This window comes from Eucyclogobius newberryi, unplaced genomic scaffold, assembly GCF_026437365.1.
Source record: "Eucyclogobius newberryi isolate DKJ021-1_F unplaced genomic scaffold, fEucNew1.0.hap1 SCAF_22, whole genome shotgun sequence".
In the NCBI taxonomy this organism is placed as follows: Eukaryota; Metazoa; Chordata; class Actinopteri; order Gobiiformes; family Gobiidae; genus Eucyclogobius; species Eucyclogobius newberryi.
The window spans coordinates 11354701-11368087 of NW_027315857.1; the positions used below are offsets into that span (position 1 = coordinate 11354701).

At 42.1% G+C, this 13387-nt stretch overlaps 2 protein-coding genes across 3 annotated transcripts; both read right to left on the bottom strand.

Moving 5' to 3' along the window:
• Positions 1-1470: 1470 nt before the first annotated feature.
• On the bottom strand, positions 1471-9762 carry sf1 (splicing factor 1). 2 transcript variants are annotated; one of them, XM_072459300.1, is made up of 12 exons: positions 9399-9762; positions 8520-8648; positions 6969-7044; positions 4997-5149; positions 4819-4908; positions 3883-4066; positions 3688-3803; positions 3508-3615; positions 3212-3404; positions 2919-3132; positions 2678-2842; positions 1471-2486 (listed from the first exon to the last, which is right to left on the bottom strand). In XM_072459300.1, exons 1-12 carry the CDS (start codon positions 9643-9645, stop codon positions 2158-2160), a joined length of 2004 nt encoding a protein of 667 aa, XP_072315401.1. In that variant the 5' UTR covers positions 9646-9762; the 3' UTR covers positions 1471-2157. The 2 variants fall into 2 exon arrangements, with proteins under 2 accessions (XP_072315401.1, XP_072315400.1); XM_072459299.1 differs by having other exon boundaries at positions 8520-8651.
• A 324-nt stretch (positions 9763-10086) lies between these two features.
• Positions 10087-12726, bottom strand: rbm4.1 (RNA binding motif protein 4.1). Its single transcript, XM_072459302.1, has 3 exons — positions 12636-12726; positions 11705-12114; positions 10087-11405 (listed from the first exon to the last, which is right to left on the bottom strand). The coding sequence occupies exons 2-3, from the start codon at positions 12108-12110 to the stop codon at positions 10570-10572; spliced, it is 1242 nt and encodes a 413-aa protein (XP_072315403.1). The 5' UTR covers positions 12111-12114; positions 12636-12726; the 3' UTR covers positions 10087-10569.
• Positions 12727-13387: the final 661 nt, after the last annotated feature.

Sequence of the window (13387 nt, forward strand, 5' to 3'; positions counted from 1 at the left end):
ATTGCTGCACTCTCCTCACAGTTCCGCGTATGAGCGGAGCAGGGATCGTTTATACATTGATACTTTCATATTTGATAATACTTCCATACTCTCCCCCTGCTCGAGTGTCACTCACGCTGCGCTCACGCCTGCAGCGGCCTGAGGGAGCAGCTCTGTCCTCTGCAGCCGCGCGGAGGGAGAGAAGAGGAAGTGACGAGGAGCGCGGTGCGATCATGGAGCCAAAGGACCGGAGCAGAGATGAACTGAAGTCAGCTTTATGCAAACTCAGAGTGAGATTGCGGAGGCCACAGTCACTCGGTGAACACTTTTTGACTGACAATTGCAAGGGATTGGACGTGGCACAAAACACGCTCCTTGTCACCTGCTCCCTGTGATAACTCTCTGTAGGGCTGGAGCCAGGGCCCTGTCACTGCGGGTGTGAGCGTGAAACTCAAGTCTAAAGCTGTGTCTGTGTTGTGGTTCATTGGTGATAGATTGTCAGTTTCTCATTGAGCGATTCTTGTGATTTTTCACAAGAATAACCACGTATAAATTACACGTTTTTGTTCATTTTGAGCCACTTCTTATAGCAGTCTACTTTATTGTATAATAGGGTGTTGCTTTAATTATTAAGATTGAGCTACCTTCTACAAATCCCTCATTTTTATTTAACTAGTGTTGCGTCTGCATAAGAGGTAGGCCTACCTTTTCCTGACCACCAGATGGCGCAATATGGCGAACCAACACGGTTGTTTTATTTTAATGGCGGTTTGCAGCCAACTGAGGTGCAAAGGTACCGTCACCTACTGGATTGAGTGTGGACAGCAGATCAACGGAAACCATAATACTAAAAGGATTGTAGCGTAACACGCATCACCACTGTGTCCAAAGAGTATGGAACACACACTTTGACCCGTGTGTCCAAAGAGTATGGAACACTCACTTTGACCCGTGTGTCCAAAGAGTATGGAACACTCACTTTGACCCGTGTGTCCAAAGAGTATGGAACACTCACTTTGACCCGTGTGTCCAAAGAGTATGGAACACTCACTTTGACCCGTGTGTCCAAAGAGTATGGAACACTCACTTTGACCCGTGTGTCCAAAGAGTATGGAACACTCACTTTGACCCGTGTGTCCAAAGAGTATGGAACACACACTTTGAACAGTGTCATCGCTGTGCTCGAAGAGTATCGAACTACAGTGACAGTAACGTGACCTCATGGGCTTTGTAACACCAAAGCAATGGAAGGAGTACTTTTACGGACTACGACAGAGTCTGAGGACTACGACAAAGTCTGAGGAATAAAGTCTGGCGGTAATGCAACACTTGGATGCCAACCGCCATAAAACAACAACAACAACAGTAACGTGACACTTTAGATACCAGCCGCATAAAATACCGAAGAAGTCAGAGGTTGAATTAGGAAGTGTGCCCCGTTGGTTCATATAAAAACACTAATACCATTGCAATTGTAAAAATATGCTCAAATTCAAATTGAAATGAATGATTTTAATATTAACCAAGCAAGATCAACAGCTACTAATTTACAGCCTCATAATAAAGCTCAATTGTAGTAACATTAAAACATTTCTTAGTCCTTGGAGAAGCTAGACACTGCACACAGCTTCTCAAATACCGAGGGAACTACAGAAAAAAGTTTTAACTTAATTCTTTGTAGCGCTGGGGCCTGGGCTAACACATGTATGACCAAGTATTGCTGACACACCTGCTGCAACAGTCAAACAAAAAAACAAATCAAATAACATTAAAAACCATGGCAAGCTTTTGAAAAACAAGACATTACAAAATGTTTTGACTGACCAGAACTTAAGTACAATTCACATCTCCTTTTACAAAAATATTAATTTTAGTCAAATCAAATTCAACAATGAGGGGGATACAGAGTCGTGACAGGTGTTCATCATGCATGTTCTTTTTGATTACAAGTGAATCCAATCCATATGGATAATACATTGTAAAAGTTTAGCATGTTTAGAATTACAGAACATGTAAAGCCAGTTGGATCATAATATGTCACGTATTCACAATATTAAGGTTGAATAAAAATAAAGCACTGTTAATGATGGTGTGAGCAGATACAAAGCTCTTCAATCACAGTTAATTGAGGAACTGCTGAACAACATGGTGCAGTTGGACGACTCCACAGTGGCAGACTTAACTTTGAGGCGGGGGAGGGGGTGGTGCAGGGGGCATACCAAATGGAGGCATCCCTGGTACACCCATCCCCATCATTGTGACAAAGTTAGGGTCCATGGGTGGAGGTGGTGGTGGAGGGACATACATCATGCCAGAAGAACCTGGAGGAGGTGGAGGTGGAGGAGGTGGTGCACCTGGGGGCAGTGGAGGCTGGACTCCAGGAGGAGGAGGGACCATAGAGGTGCTTCCCATGGGGGGTGGAGGCTGGGCTCCAGAGGCTGTAGGTTGTTGGGGTTGTTGCCATGGTGGCAGACTGCCTGTGCCAGGGCTGGACGTTGTGGTGGTATCTGTAGAGGGGCCCAAACACAGGTTAATCCACTGGAAATAACTTTAGAACAGCTTTCCAACACAACTGAAATATCTACAGCTACGGTCTTGTCACTTGGCATCTCTAAGCCTGGCTAACATAGTGTGCCTATACACCAACATTACATAAGCTGCCTGCTATAGGGGTATAGCACAGCTTTTGTGCACTCACTCTGTTGCCAGGGCATTGATGTGCTGGTAGCCATGCTGCTAGTGGGAGGGGGGGGCGGAGCTTGCTGCTGCCATGGTGGAAGGGGTCCAGATGGGGGAGGAGGCGGCTGATTGCCAGGGGGAGGAGGTGGAGGTGGCATCATTCCCATTGGTGGAGGAAGTAAACCTAAAAAACGTCACATGGATGTAGCACTGGGCATCTTAATGTTATTACAAACACAAAATATAAAAAGGACTCTTACCCATGGGGTGCCCATGTGGTCCTGGACCATGGCCCATTGGGGGGGGAGGAGGCTGCATCCATGGGGGAGGCATTCCATTGGGGTTTGGAGGCATTGGAGGGCCCCCCATGCTAGACATTGGAGGAGGAAAGCTGTGTGGTCCACCAGGTCCCCCAGGCATGCCATGGTAGTTTCTGCTTTCTCCTGGTCCAGAGTTCATCCATGGAGGCCGGTTCTGCAAGAGCACACAAATGTTAATGGTGCGCTCATACAAGACGCGGAACATAGCTGGACAAAAATACAAAAGAGTTTACAGGTGGAGCCTGATTGTTATTGTGTCCTCCAGGCCGAAGCCCTCCCCCTGAAGGACTGCCGTGTCCTCCAGATGAAGGGACAGGAGCTTCACCCAGTTCAGCCATTAGGGACAGATATTCTTTGTCCATGCGAGCTTTGTCCTGGGCAGACTGGGGTGGCTCTCCTCCAGTGGCCCGGTGAGCAGCAAAAGTGCTGGAGAGAACAGAAGCAGGCGTTACATCTTGTGAGTGCACAAGATTTTCTTTAGTGCAAGAGTGCACTAAACTCATAGTCATGCTCATTATATTCACAGTACCTGGAGTATTTACAGTCAGAGGAGATGTGGCCCGCTCCACCACATTTGGTACACAAGGTAGTATTTGTGATACTACGGGGCTCAGCATTCTGCCATGGACGAAGAATCCTAAAGAGAAAAATGTTATGCCATTTGATTGATACATGAAGGTTTCTGACCTCACAGGTGAATATGACTTACCTGTTGTCATCTTCCCGCAATGTACCATTGAGCCTGGCCAACTCTCTCAGCTGCATCTTCCGCAGATCATTCTGATCTTCTGGAGTTTCAATGCCTTGTTTGAGAATGTTGCGAATCTGTCAAATCAAAAGAGCTCTAATTTTTAAAGGGACTGTATGGACATGATAAGCACAGGATAAGAGGAGAAATATTCACCTGCTCTACTGCCTTCTTGACATTCTCCATCGTGTTGGCTGTTACCAGAGCATGAAGAGGCTCATCTTCCCCAGGCAGCATCTGCCCGTCTTTTCTGCCAACCTTACCCTCTTTTACAGAACCTTTCCCGCGGATCATAATTTTGGCACAACACTCCTTCTCGATGTTTTTCAGTGTGTTACCGCTGTTCAAAAAAGAAAAACAACAAGAAAATAGTTTAAAAATGATTCTTCATTATTAGGGTATGGCTTTGCCCAAAAAAGAAATGGCAATTTTTTCCATCGACTTTTCTATCACCAATGTTACAAAACTACAGAATATTGTCAAAACATTTTTTTTCTATTTTGGTTACAACATAGATTGTAAATAAAGTATAAAAGATCATTTCACTGCTGTGTTTTTATTATTGTTGTGTACCTGCACTCAAGTCAACCGTTTTTAAAGTGCAATAGAAATAAAGTTGGATTGTAAATCTATCTCAATTTTTGAATGAGATGAGACAAACTAATGAGTGTTAGGGCTGCATTTAACATATAGATAGATTGAGGGTAAACTGGTGTTATTTGCACTTTGTGATTTCATGCGGACTGCTATGAAATCACGTTAGTACAGTGCTTTTGTCCTGTGCTTTTTTTCCATAGTCTGTGCAGCACAAACATGCTAACGAGCAGTCCGTGCGAAAACTCTGGTCCGTGTGACTGTACTGGACAGTGGGCAGCCTTTCTTGCTTTTTCAGTGAGTTCTCCAGTGATCTCGTCTCGGACTAGGCTCGTTTTTCATGGGAGACCATACGTATAGGGTGGTCAAATTAATCTGATGTGTATTTTTTCTCAACAGATAGCACTGCTCTGCTGCCGTTTACAGTTGAGCTGAACTTCCTGTAGCAAAGCTGAGGTACAGAAACCCAGACAAAGTCAGATCAATGTGATAACTCACCGTGGGCCAATAAGCAGCCCTACAAAGTTGATTTCAGGGTATTCATCTTGAGGAATCATGACTTTGTCACTGACTCTGGTGGCAGGAGGCCTGAAAGACAAAACACAAAAACATATCAGATATTGGTTTATGCAATTATGCCCCTAGTCATTTTTATTAATTTAGGGTTAGATCATACTTATAATCAGCAGGTGGTTTGAATTCAGGATTCAGTGCCAGCATCTCAGTGATGAGGGAGTGGCGCTCCTCTTCAATCTTCTTGCGGGTGCGATATTCTCGAGTGTTTAGCCTCTTGCCCTCGCTGTTGTAGATAGGCTCAGGAGAGGGCGACCTGAGTAGCGCAGACAAAACACAAGACATGCTTTATCAACATCAGAGAGAAGTGGAATAGTATCATCACACCAGAAACTCCTAATGGCTAACTAGCTAGGCCTCAATAATTGAAAATATTTCTTCATCTGTACAGTCATCTTGATGACGGTTACTAAGGGGGTAGTCATTGAAATTTAGTCTGTAATCTTGAAGGGGAATCAACAAAAAACATGGCCAATACTAAACCTGCATACAGGATTACTGGCCTGCAGGAGAGGAAAAGTTGGAGATATTAAAAGAAATGAACCAAAATTTGCACCCTAAGCAGAAATGCCGGCTTTGAGCGTTTCTTGATGCTGATGTGGCGGTAGAGGTCCGGACCTCTCCTTGGATGCTGAAAACCTGTGTTGTTGCATTACAGAGGCTCTGTACGTGAAAAAGGGTTAGGTTGACGAGGCTAATTTGGGTTAGAGAAAAGGAATTATGATTAGATCCACCTTTTCTTAAGCTCTCTCATTTAGAGAGCTCACACGTTTGCAAATATTAAGAAAAAAGTTCTTTGCGGTTTCTCTTCCAGCGGAGGCAACCTGAAACACCCCCAGTAGTTAAGGTCACATTTAGACTGGGCAGTGACTACCAATGCTGCAGCTGCAATCAGTCTAATGGTTGCTGTGAAAATATCTGATTATGATGAGAAACTGAACAGTGTGCATATGACAGGGACGCTAGCTAACAGGGTCAACTTCAAGCGCTCTTCAACAACCCAATTCCTGCTGGAACAGATCCTTTCAATGACTATATGAGCTGGCCATGGATTTCCAGGCAGATTTCTTCTGAAGTCCAACAAACCCAATTGAAAACTGAAGAGCCCCTTTCTCCTGGACGAGAGTGCTTGAAGCCACAAGATGGGAACCCCAACAAAAACATATCTATCTCTCAGGTACATTATAGCTGATAATTTGTTATGGTAAGTGATGTCTTTGGCTACTGGGGAGTAGAGTCAGAAGCTAACATAAGTAGCATAAGTAGTCCTAGCTCAAAGTCCTTAAAATAGAACATTTCAATACATGGAATGGATAATGCTTAAAAGCTAAAGCTAACTGCATATGATAAATGGCTCAGAACCACAGGACTATATTTTGTAGACCGTGACAGTCTAAGGCCTAAAATGCGTATACAGTATATCCTTAAATGTGGAGTCCAAACATCAGTAGACAGGGGCACAGCACAGTTAAACCTCATATTGGGGTTTATGTGTAGACTTAAGAGGGCAGAAACATACTGGTCATGTCAATAGATCATTCTAGATAAAGAAACAGAACAGTTTGCAAAACAGTTTGTTGTGATCTTTCTTAAGAAACTTAAAAACACTAAGCTACTTTTCCAAGGTAAATGTGACATTTTATATAAAGAATGAGTGCAGTAGCCTGACATGTAATGGACGTCTTAGACCAACACTATTATAGGTGCTGTGATCAAACTACATCTCCTGCTTATAGCAGCCACAGGGTCATAAAGACAGAGTAGAACAATAAAAACACTTTGGTCATAATTACATCAGCACAGATCGCCCTTTTATCAAGTCTCCAGGACTCAAAGTCTCTGAGCGTCTGGTATAAACAGGAGAGTAAATGCCTGGCTTAAAATTAAATCTACAATCCTATTCTAAACGTTTCTATATTCTACTTGTTTTGATAGTTTTAAATGAACAATAATTCCTGAGATATAACTAAGAAAGCTAAGATAAAACTAACATAGCAATAAACTGTTAACTGCTTTTCCAAAAAGTCAAGAGGATAGAGAAAGTGTTACTGTTTGTGGTTTAATCTTTTTCCGACCTGTCCTCAGGGTTAACAGGGATTCCCAGGTCTCCTGTACGCAGTTTACGAGTCAGGTCTTCAATCTGCAGTTGGACTGGAAGAATTCAGGTTAGGAAAGAAAAAACAAGGACGGAGAGAAATGTGGTTACCACAGCAACATCAGAGAGACAACGCTCTGCACATGAGTACAGTCTCAGTCATAACTCAGATAAAGACAAATGTTAAGTAAGTTAAGTACAACAAAAGATTGACATTCAGTTCAATCATTTATTTAGAATTATAATTCTAATACAAAAGACACTAAACATTAGCATTAACAGACTAACCTTTACCTGTGGCCCCAACACAAACGATCATTCAGTGATAAGACCGTGAATTAAAGAATGAGCCAGGAGACAAACAGCCTTGAGTTTAGGTCAAGGACACAATCGGTCAAATTACTGATTGATTTGAACACTTAAGCAGATGATCGCAGTCTCTTGCTGCACTCCACAGATGTAACGTTGAGTGCAGTGTCAGAAACCATTAAAATTTTAAAAAGCAATGACAAGAAATTAAGTTATCAGTCATCCCATGCACATCATGGAGTTTTAAATTGGCTTATTGTAATAAAAATGATTAGTGATGAATGCACGTCCTGTGAACTGCTTGACAAAAATCCCCTTTTAATGCTTTCCTTAAATTGTTTTAGGAGATCTAAAAATGAGTAAAGAAACAACAGTGATAGCGTAGTAGGTACAAATGAAGGTTTACATACCATGAAAGAACAACCATTACCAATGAACAACATCAATAACAAAGTTAGTTATTGACAAAAGGACTTATCTACCGTAGTCTAACACCTCCATTTGGGCCTGAGAAGGCAGCAAGGCAGTGCTACACTGCTGCTGGAAGGCATTTGACCATTAAAAATAGTGTTTATGTTTATCATGATAAATAAGAAGATATTAAAGAAGTTTAAAAAAATTAAAAAATATGCAAAACAGAGTCCAGATTCTAAGGTTTTAACAAATGCAAGGTCCTTTGTGAAGGATGGGTGCAATTGAAGCAGCATTGCTCACACTTAGCCCAATAATAAAACAGACAGACTTCAGCATGTTAGGACATAATGGATAAGTCCTACGTGCAAAGGAAAAATATTGATGAAGTGTGGGTGGTTCAGGCAAGACAGTGAGCAGTGACCTGCAGCTCAGCTAATGGTGCCCAATGGTATGCAAACTTTAAAACACAGTGACATCACATTAGCTGTAATTTTCCTATAACATTTGACATTAGAATGTGATAATCACTCATTGAATAGGACTGCGTACACACAACAGTTGGAACATGATAAGACATTCTACACAATTAAGTTAAATGTGAATGATCAGATATTGAGTTAAGAATGTTGAATGGCAAAGTTATCTTGTCAGTGCCTTTAAACAGCTCCAACTGTTGGTGTTTAGCAAAAAGAACATATCATTTATTCTCAAGTGCTTCATGGGGGTAAACTTGTTATTGTGATACATCAGGGGTGCCTTCACATTAATATTAGACATCTATGTTACGGAGGAAAGCATTGGTATTTACCTATGTAAGCTCTCTCTTGATCTCGTGTGAGTCCTGGTGGGATAACTGTAGGCATGCCTGGTATAATGGTCTTCTGGTCTGGTGTCTCACTGCTCCACCGGCTCCTCTTCCTCTTCTTTTGACCAAAGTCTACTGAAAAAGAAAGGTTTACAGTGAAGGTCACATTTTTAAATATATTTCAGTTTCCACAAGGGATGTCACCAAACCAAACATAAAATAGTGAGTTTTAAAAGAGTATTTTTTTTTATTTCTTTCAAACTTCAAGCCATAATCCAAAAAGTACACCAGCTTTCTCTCAGAAAGCTTAATTTAATAAGGCTGGTCACAAATTTGAGGTGCACAACAATCATGTTAAAATGTCACTGCTGTTTGGTCATGTTCTGAGTCATTGTGGTTAGATGTTAAATTGCGTTTTCTTCTCATAATAATCGTAACACTAAAAATGTTAATTGTATAATTTGTTGCTACTACAGTAGGATAACGTAGATATGGCTATGACTGACGTACATGTACAATAGAGTACGTAATAATTTACGAGAATAATTGTTATAATGATTACCACTCAAATGGTACTTGAGCGAGCTGGCTAACGAATTCAATAACAGTAAGAAAACTCTGAATGAATTGACTTTGCATTACAAGGCCACAGGGCACACACTTAAAAGCCACTACATTGAGTACACTGAGGAGGATCCTTAGGAGTAAACAAGATACTCATCGTTTATTAATATCATGTGCAAACCCAGACGAAGAACAATACTGTCCCCATTTTGTGGATACGTAAAGATGTGAGCTACTTTAGCCAGCTAAGGCTAACCATGCTAACAACGCGCTAACGAAGTTTAGCTAGGTAGTTCAATATTTCTGTTAGAACCTTACCTTGTTTGGCCATGCTGCCAGCAGGAGGTCCTTGTGGTGGCTGAGAAAAGCCTGGGCCGGGGTTGAACTGTGGAAAAGGTTGGGTTGGCATGGGAGGCTGGAAGCTCGGTATGGACGGGAATGATGCAGGAGGCCCTGGGGCTGGCATTAGCCCGTTGCCAGCTCCAGGCCCGGCATCAAATCCCCGCTTTGCGCCAATACTAGGATGCAACTTCCCAAGGGGAGTTGCATTAGCTCCAGTGGCCATTTATGAGAATCCTAAACTGCGTATTCGTTCTGTATTTGCCGTCTATGCACTAAAAACAATGACAATTCAACCTACGTTTACCGTTTCTCCTTCGGTGTAATCAAAATGGCGCACTACACAAAGGTTCGTCCCATCCACAAAGATCCTCCTCTCACCACGTGGTATTGGCTCACTTCCGTCTTTCAATACATAGGCGTTTGAATACGTTTTAATGAGGAAATAAAGAATACATAAACGCCTTTTTTTCTGAGTCGATATAATAATACTTATACTCATTCTTTCATAGCCCTCGCTCTCATTACTCCACTTGAAGTTTGATTACAAAGCAATATTTACTTTATTAAAGCAGATGTATACAGCTGCTTACAATGAATAAAAATGTATTGTGTTTGTGTTTATGAATTTACACTTTTGTTATAACATTAAAACCAGAGAACACAATGTAATAGAAGAATTTTAATTAAAAAAGGAGAGGAATTCACCTACTCAAAACACCACTAATATTTAGTCCAAAGGCTTAACAGATGGGAAGTTACATGGCCACATATGTAGAAACTTCTACAATACTCAACACCAACTTAACAGTACATCAATGGCTATAGGAATCTTTTATTAACGTGCAGCAAGTATGAACATTTAATAGAAAAAAGAAAATCAAATTAGTCTTCAGTCTAACAAATACCTTTCCCCCCAAAAAATACATTCTACACTTCTACAATTTATTAGAATCTTAAAGGGAAATAAAAAGTAGGTAACCATAATTTTGAGATGGAATGCAGGAAAAAGTGAAATAACTAATGGCGTTCAATCATCGAGTATGACCTAAAGAGCAGTTCTCAATTAAGATGATCTGTTGACTTGACCTTTCTGATGCTGGAAAAAAAACATTTTAAAATGTCACTTCTTTGCACAAAAAACTCGAGACTAGTAACCGAAGCGTGCTCTATCGGCAGCGGGATCCCGCGGGTGCTCGAAGGTTGAACTTCTTTGGAGATTGGGCGTAGCAGAAACATTTGACCGATCGAATGAGTACCCGACCGCCTCAGGAACTCGTCGAATTGGGCTGCGCTCACGCGTTAGGTAGGATGAGACCGGGGTGGGAGGAGGGGGGATGGGAGGAATATTGTATGGGTCAAGAGGAGTACCGGTACTAGTGGGGGGCAGACGTTCCCTTATTACTCCCGCAGATGCTGATGCTGGAGGAGCAGGCAGGGGAACGGAGCGACGCTCCTCAAAATAACTGCCGTCAAACGCACCGGCCCTGTATCTCTCGTAGTAGTCCACGGCCTCGTACGGATCCCGTTCATAAGCTGACCGTCGAACCGGGAAGGATGGAACCGCGCCATAGTACGAGCTGCTGCTTCTGTATGCCGCCTCAGCGCTGTACATCCGAGCCACGTCCTGGCCGGGCGCGCCACCATACGCCGGAGGAGCACCGTATCTCACAGAACTTTCAAAGCCCGCACCACGCCTGTAACCAGACCCTCGGGAACTAGGTACCGGAGGATAACCACCATCAAACTCTGTTTCACCGCCGAAGACCGGATTATAACCCCTGTTGCGACCGCGCCCAGCGAATCTCGGCGCATCGAATCCGTCAGCCCTCGGCCCCGAGCCGTTTCGGGGGTGGCCATTTTGGTCTAGAGGACATTCTTTGGACCAGTGGCCTTCCTCCCCACAACGGTAACAGCTCGCACGGTCTCCCATTCCCGGCGCAGTACGAAGCCGACTAGTAGAAAGCTTCACGCTCATCAGTTTGCCTTGAAAAAGAAGAAATTCAGAAATAACCTTTACCGGCATTCACTGAATGACTCTTTAAAATAACTTGTAAATGTAACCCGTTTGAACAGTGAAAACACCAAAGGCCTATTCTTCTGCCTATATTTCTTGGAATTACACTGGAACGTCCTCTTAACAAAACTCAGGGCAGACAGTTCTAGTTATTTTACTTACCTGTACAAACCTACCTGGGAGTCTACCAAAAAAAAAAAAAAAAAGATCAAACCACATTGTGGACAGTTTCAATTAATTAGGAAACCCCCCCTTCCCCAAAGTTCACCTTTGAAAGCAGAGTTGTCTAACTTATTAATGGCTTCCAACGCATCGTCCATCCTTTCCATGTGAACAAAGGCATAGTTTTTTACGATGTCACACTCTAAGACAGGCCCATACTCTTCAAACTTGGCCCTAAGTTCCTGGTTTGTGCAGGCTAAGTTGCCAACATGGAGCTTGGTGGAACCTCTTAACTTGCCACGACTCATTTCCACATTCATAGCCTGCCCATTGAGTTCATAGTGGTGGAGGTTTCGGATGGCTTCTTCAGCCTGAGTTTTGTCATCCATGTGCACAAAGCCAAAATTCTTGACAATGTCACATTCAGAAATCTTTCCATATTGGGAGAACAGGGATAGAAGTTCATCTGATGTGGTTTCAGCTGCCAAATTCCCGACGAATATTTTCACCATTGTGCTGCACAAGAAGAGAATCAACAATTAACAAAAGAAATGCAGTCTGATAATCTTATATTCTTGATAGTAACGTTAAATGTTCACAATGCAGGCATAATGTAGCATTCTACATTTTATGAATGCGTTAATGCATACGTTCAATGAGTTTAAACGACGAATGTTAGAAAATTGCGTGATCTAAGGTGTCCTTGCGTAGGTGAAGAGAAAACGTATAAACCCGTATTAGATTTGCAACTTGTAATTAATTCATTAAACGTATACTACTTACGTTAGTTATTATGTGTGTTCTTTTTCAAGCGAAGTTAGCCTGGATGGCTTTTGCTTTGTATAAACCATAACTAGCTAGCTAGTTAGCTAGCTAGTTAGCTAGCTAGCTACGACGCGAAGGCTAACCACGTTGCTGCTAAATAGTCTTTCACTTAAAATTAATGTAGACAGACCCACACTTTGATTTTTTTTGTGAACACAAAAGGCTACTCCATTTTATAATAGTTAAGTAAGTAATAATAAACACATACCCACCTTGTTATATCAAAGAATCGCGAAGGATGAAAAGGCGAGCGACGGCAGCTAGGTTACGAATTTTACGCAGCAGTCCGCACGGAATACGTTTTGTTTACGCCGGAAGCGTAAAGCGGAGGCACGAGAGGGAGGGGAGCACAATGTGAGTGACACACTAGGCGATACCATCCCGGGATACCATGGGCGCATGGATGTATTATATTATCGCATATTATAGCATGGGCGATACACAGTAAATAATTAGACAGAATGAGGTACATTTGGCCACTTTTTAAACTGTTTAATCAAGATAATATAATTAGAGTAGAGGAATTAATTCATTGTGGGACAAATAGTTGCTCTAGCTTAATGTTCGGGTCAAAATGCCCTAAGACACAATAAACATACACCGAAATAGAGATTTTGTCTAAACCTGCTGGTGATAAATGAAAGGATGAATGATTGACAGAGGACAGGAACTGTTTCACAGTAAATAACAGCTTTGTTCAAAATCCTGGAGCAGGTAAGTCCATAGGCTTAAGTTATGCTTAGAAAAACACATATATGGCTTTCTGAGTACCAACAAATCTAAATAAGACTATTCTTGGTATATATTTGCGCTAAACCAGGGCTAAAATATGCAAAGATACAAGGAGCCAATTGTTTCCAAAATAAACACAAGCTACAATGTATACGGTTCCATACTTTTTTGAGCTAGCAATCGGTGTAAAAGCCTACTGCACAAAAGGCTACACTTATATTCAGTGACAATT

What these genes read in the sequence shown, in the direction of transcription:
- sf1 (XM_072459299.1), bottom strand. Translation starts at nt 9,645, where the DNA reads ATGGCCACTGGAGCTAATGCAACTCCCCTTGGGAAGTTGCATCCTAGT. An exon ending in TCAAGAAGGCAGTAGAGCAG is followed by an intron (nt 3,804 to 3,882) that starts GTGAATATTTCT and finishes TTGATTTGACAG; the next exon opens with ATTCGCAACATTCTCAAACA. An exon ending in ACCACATGGGCACCCCATGG is followed by an intron (nt 2,843 to 2,918) that starts GTAAGAGTCCTT and finishes GACGTTTTTTAG; the next exon opens with GTTTACTTCCTCCACCAATG.
- rbm4.1 (XM_072459302.1), bottom strand. Translation starts at nt 12,110, where the DNA reads ATGGTGAAAATATTCGTCGGGAATTTGGCAGCTGAAACCACATCAGAT. An exon ending in AGACAACTCTGCTTTCAAAG is followed by an intron (nt 11,406 to 11,704) that starts GTGAACTTTGGG and finishes TTCTTTTTCAAG; the next exon opens with GCAAACTGATGAGCGTGAAG.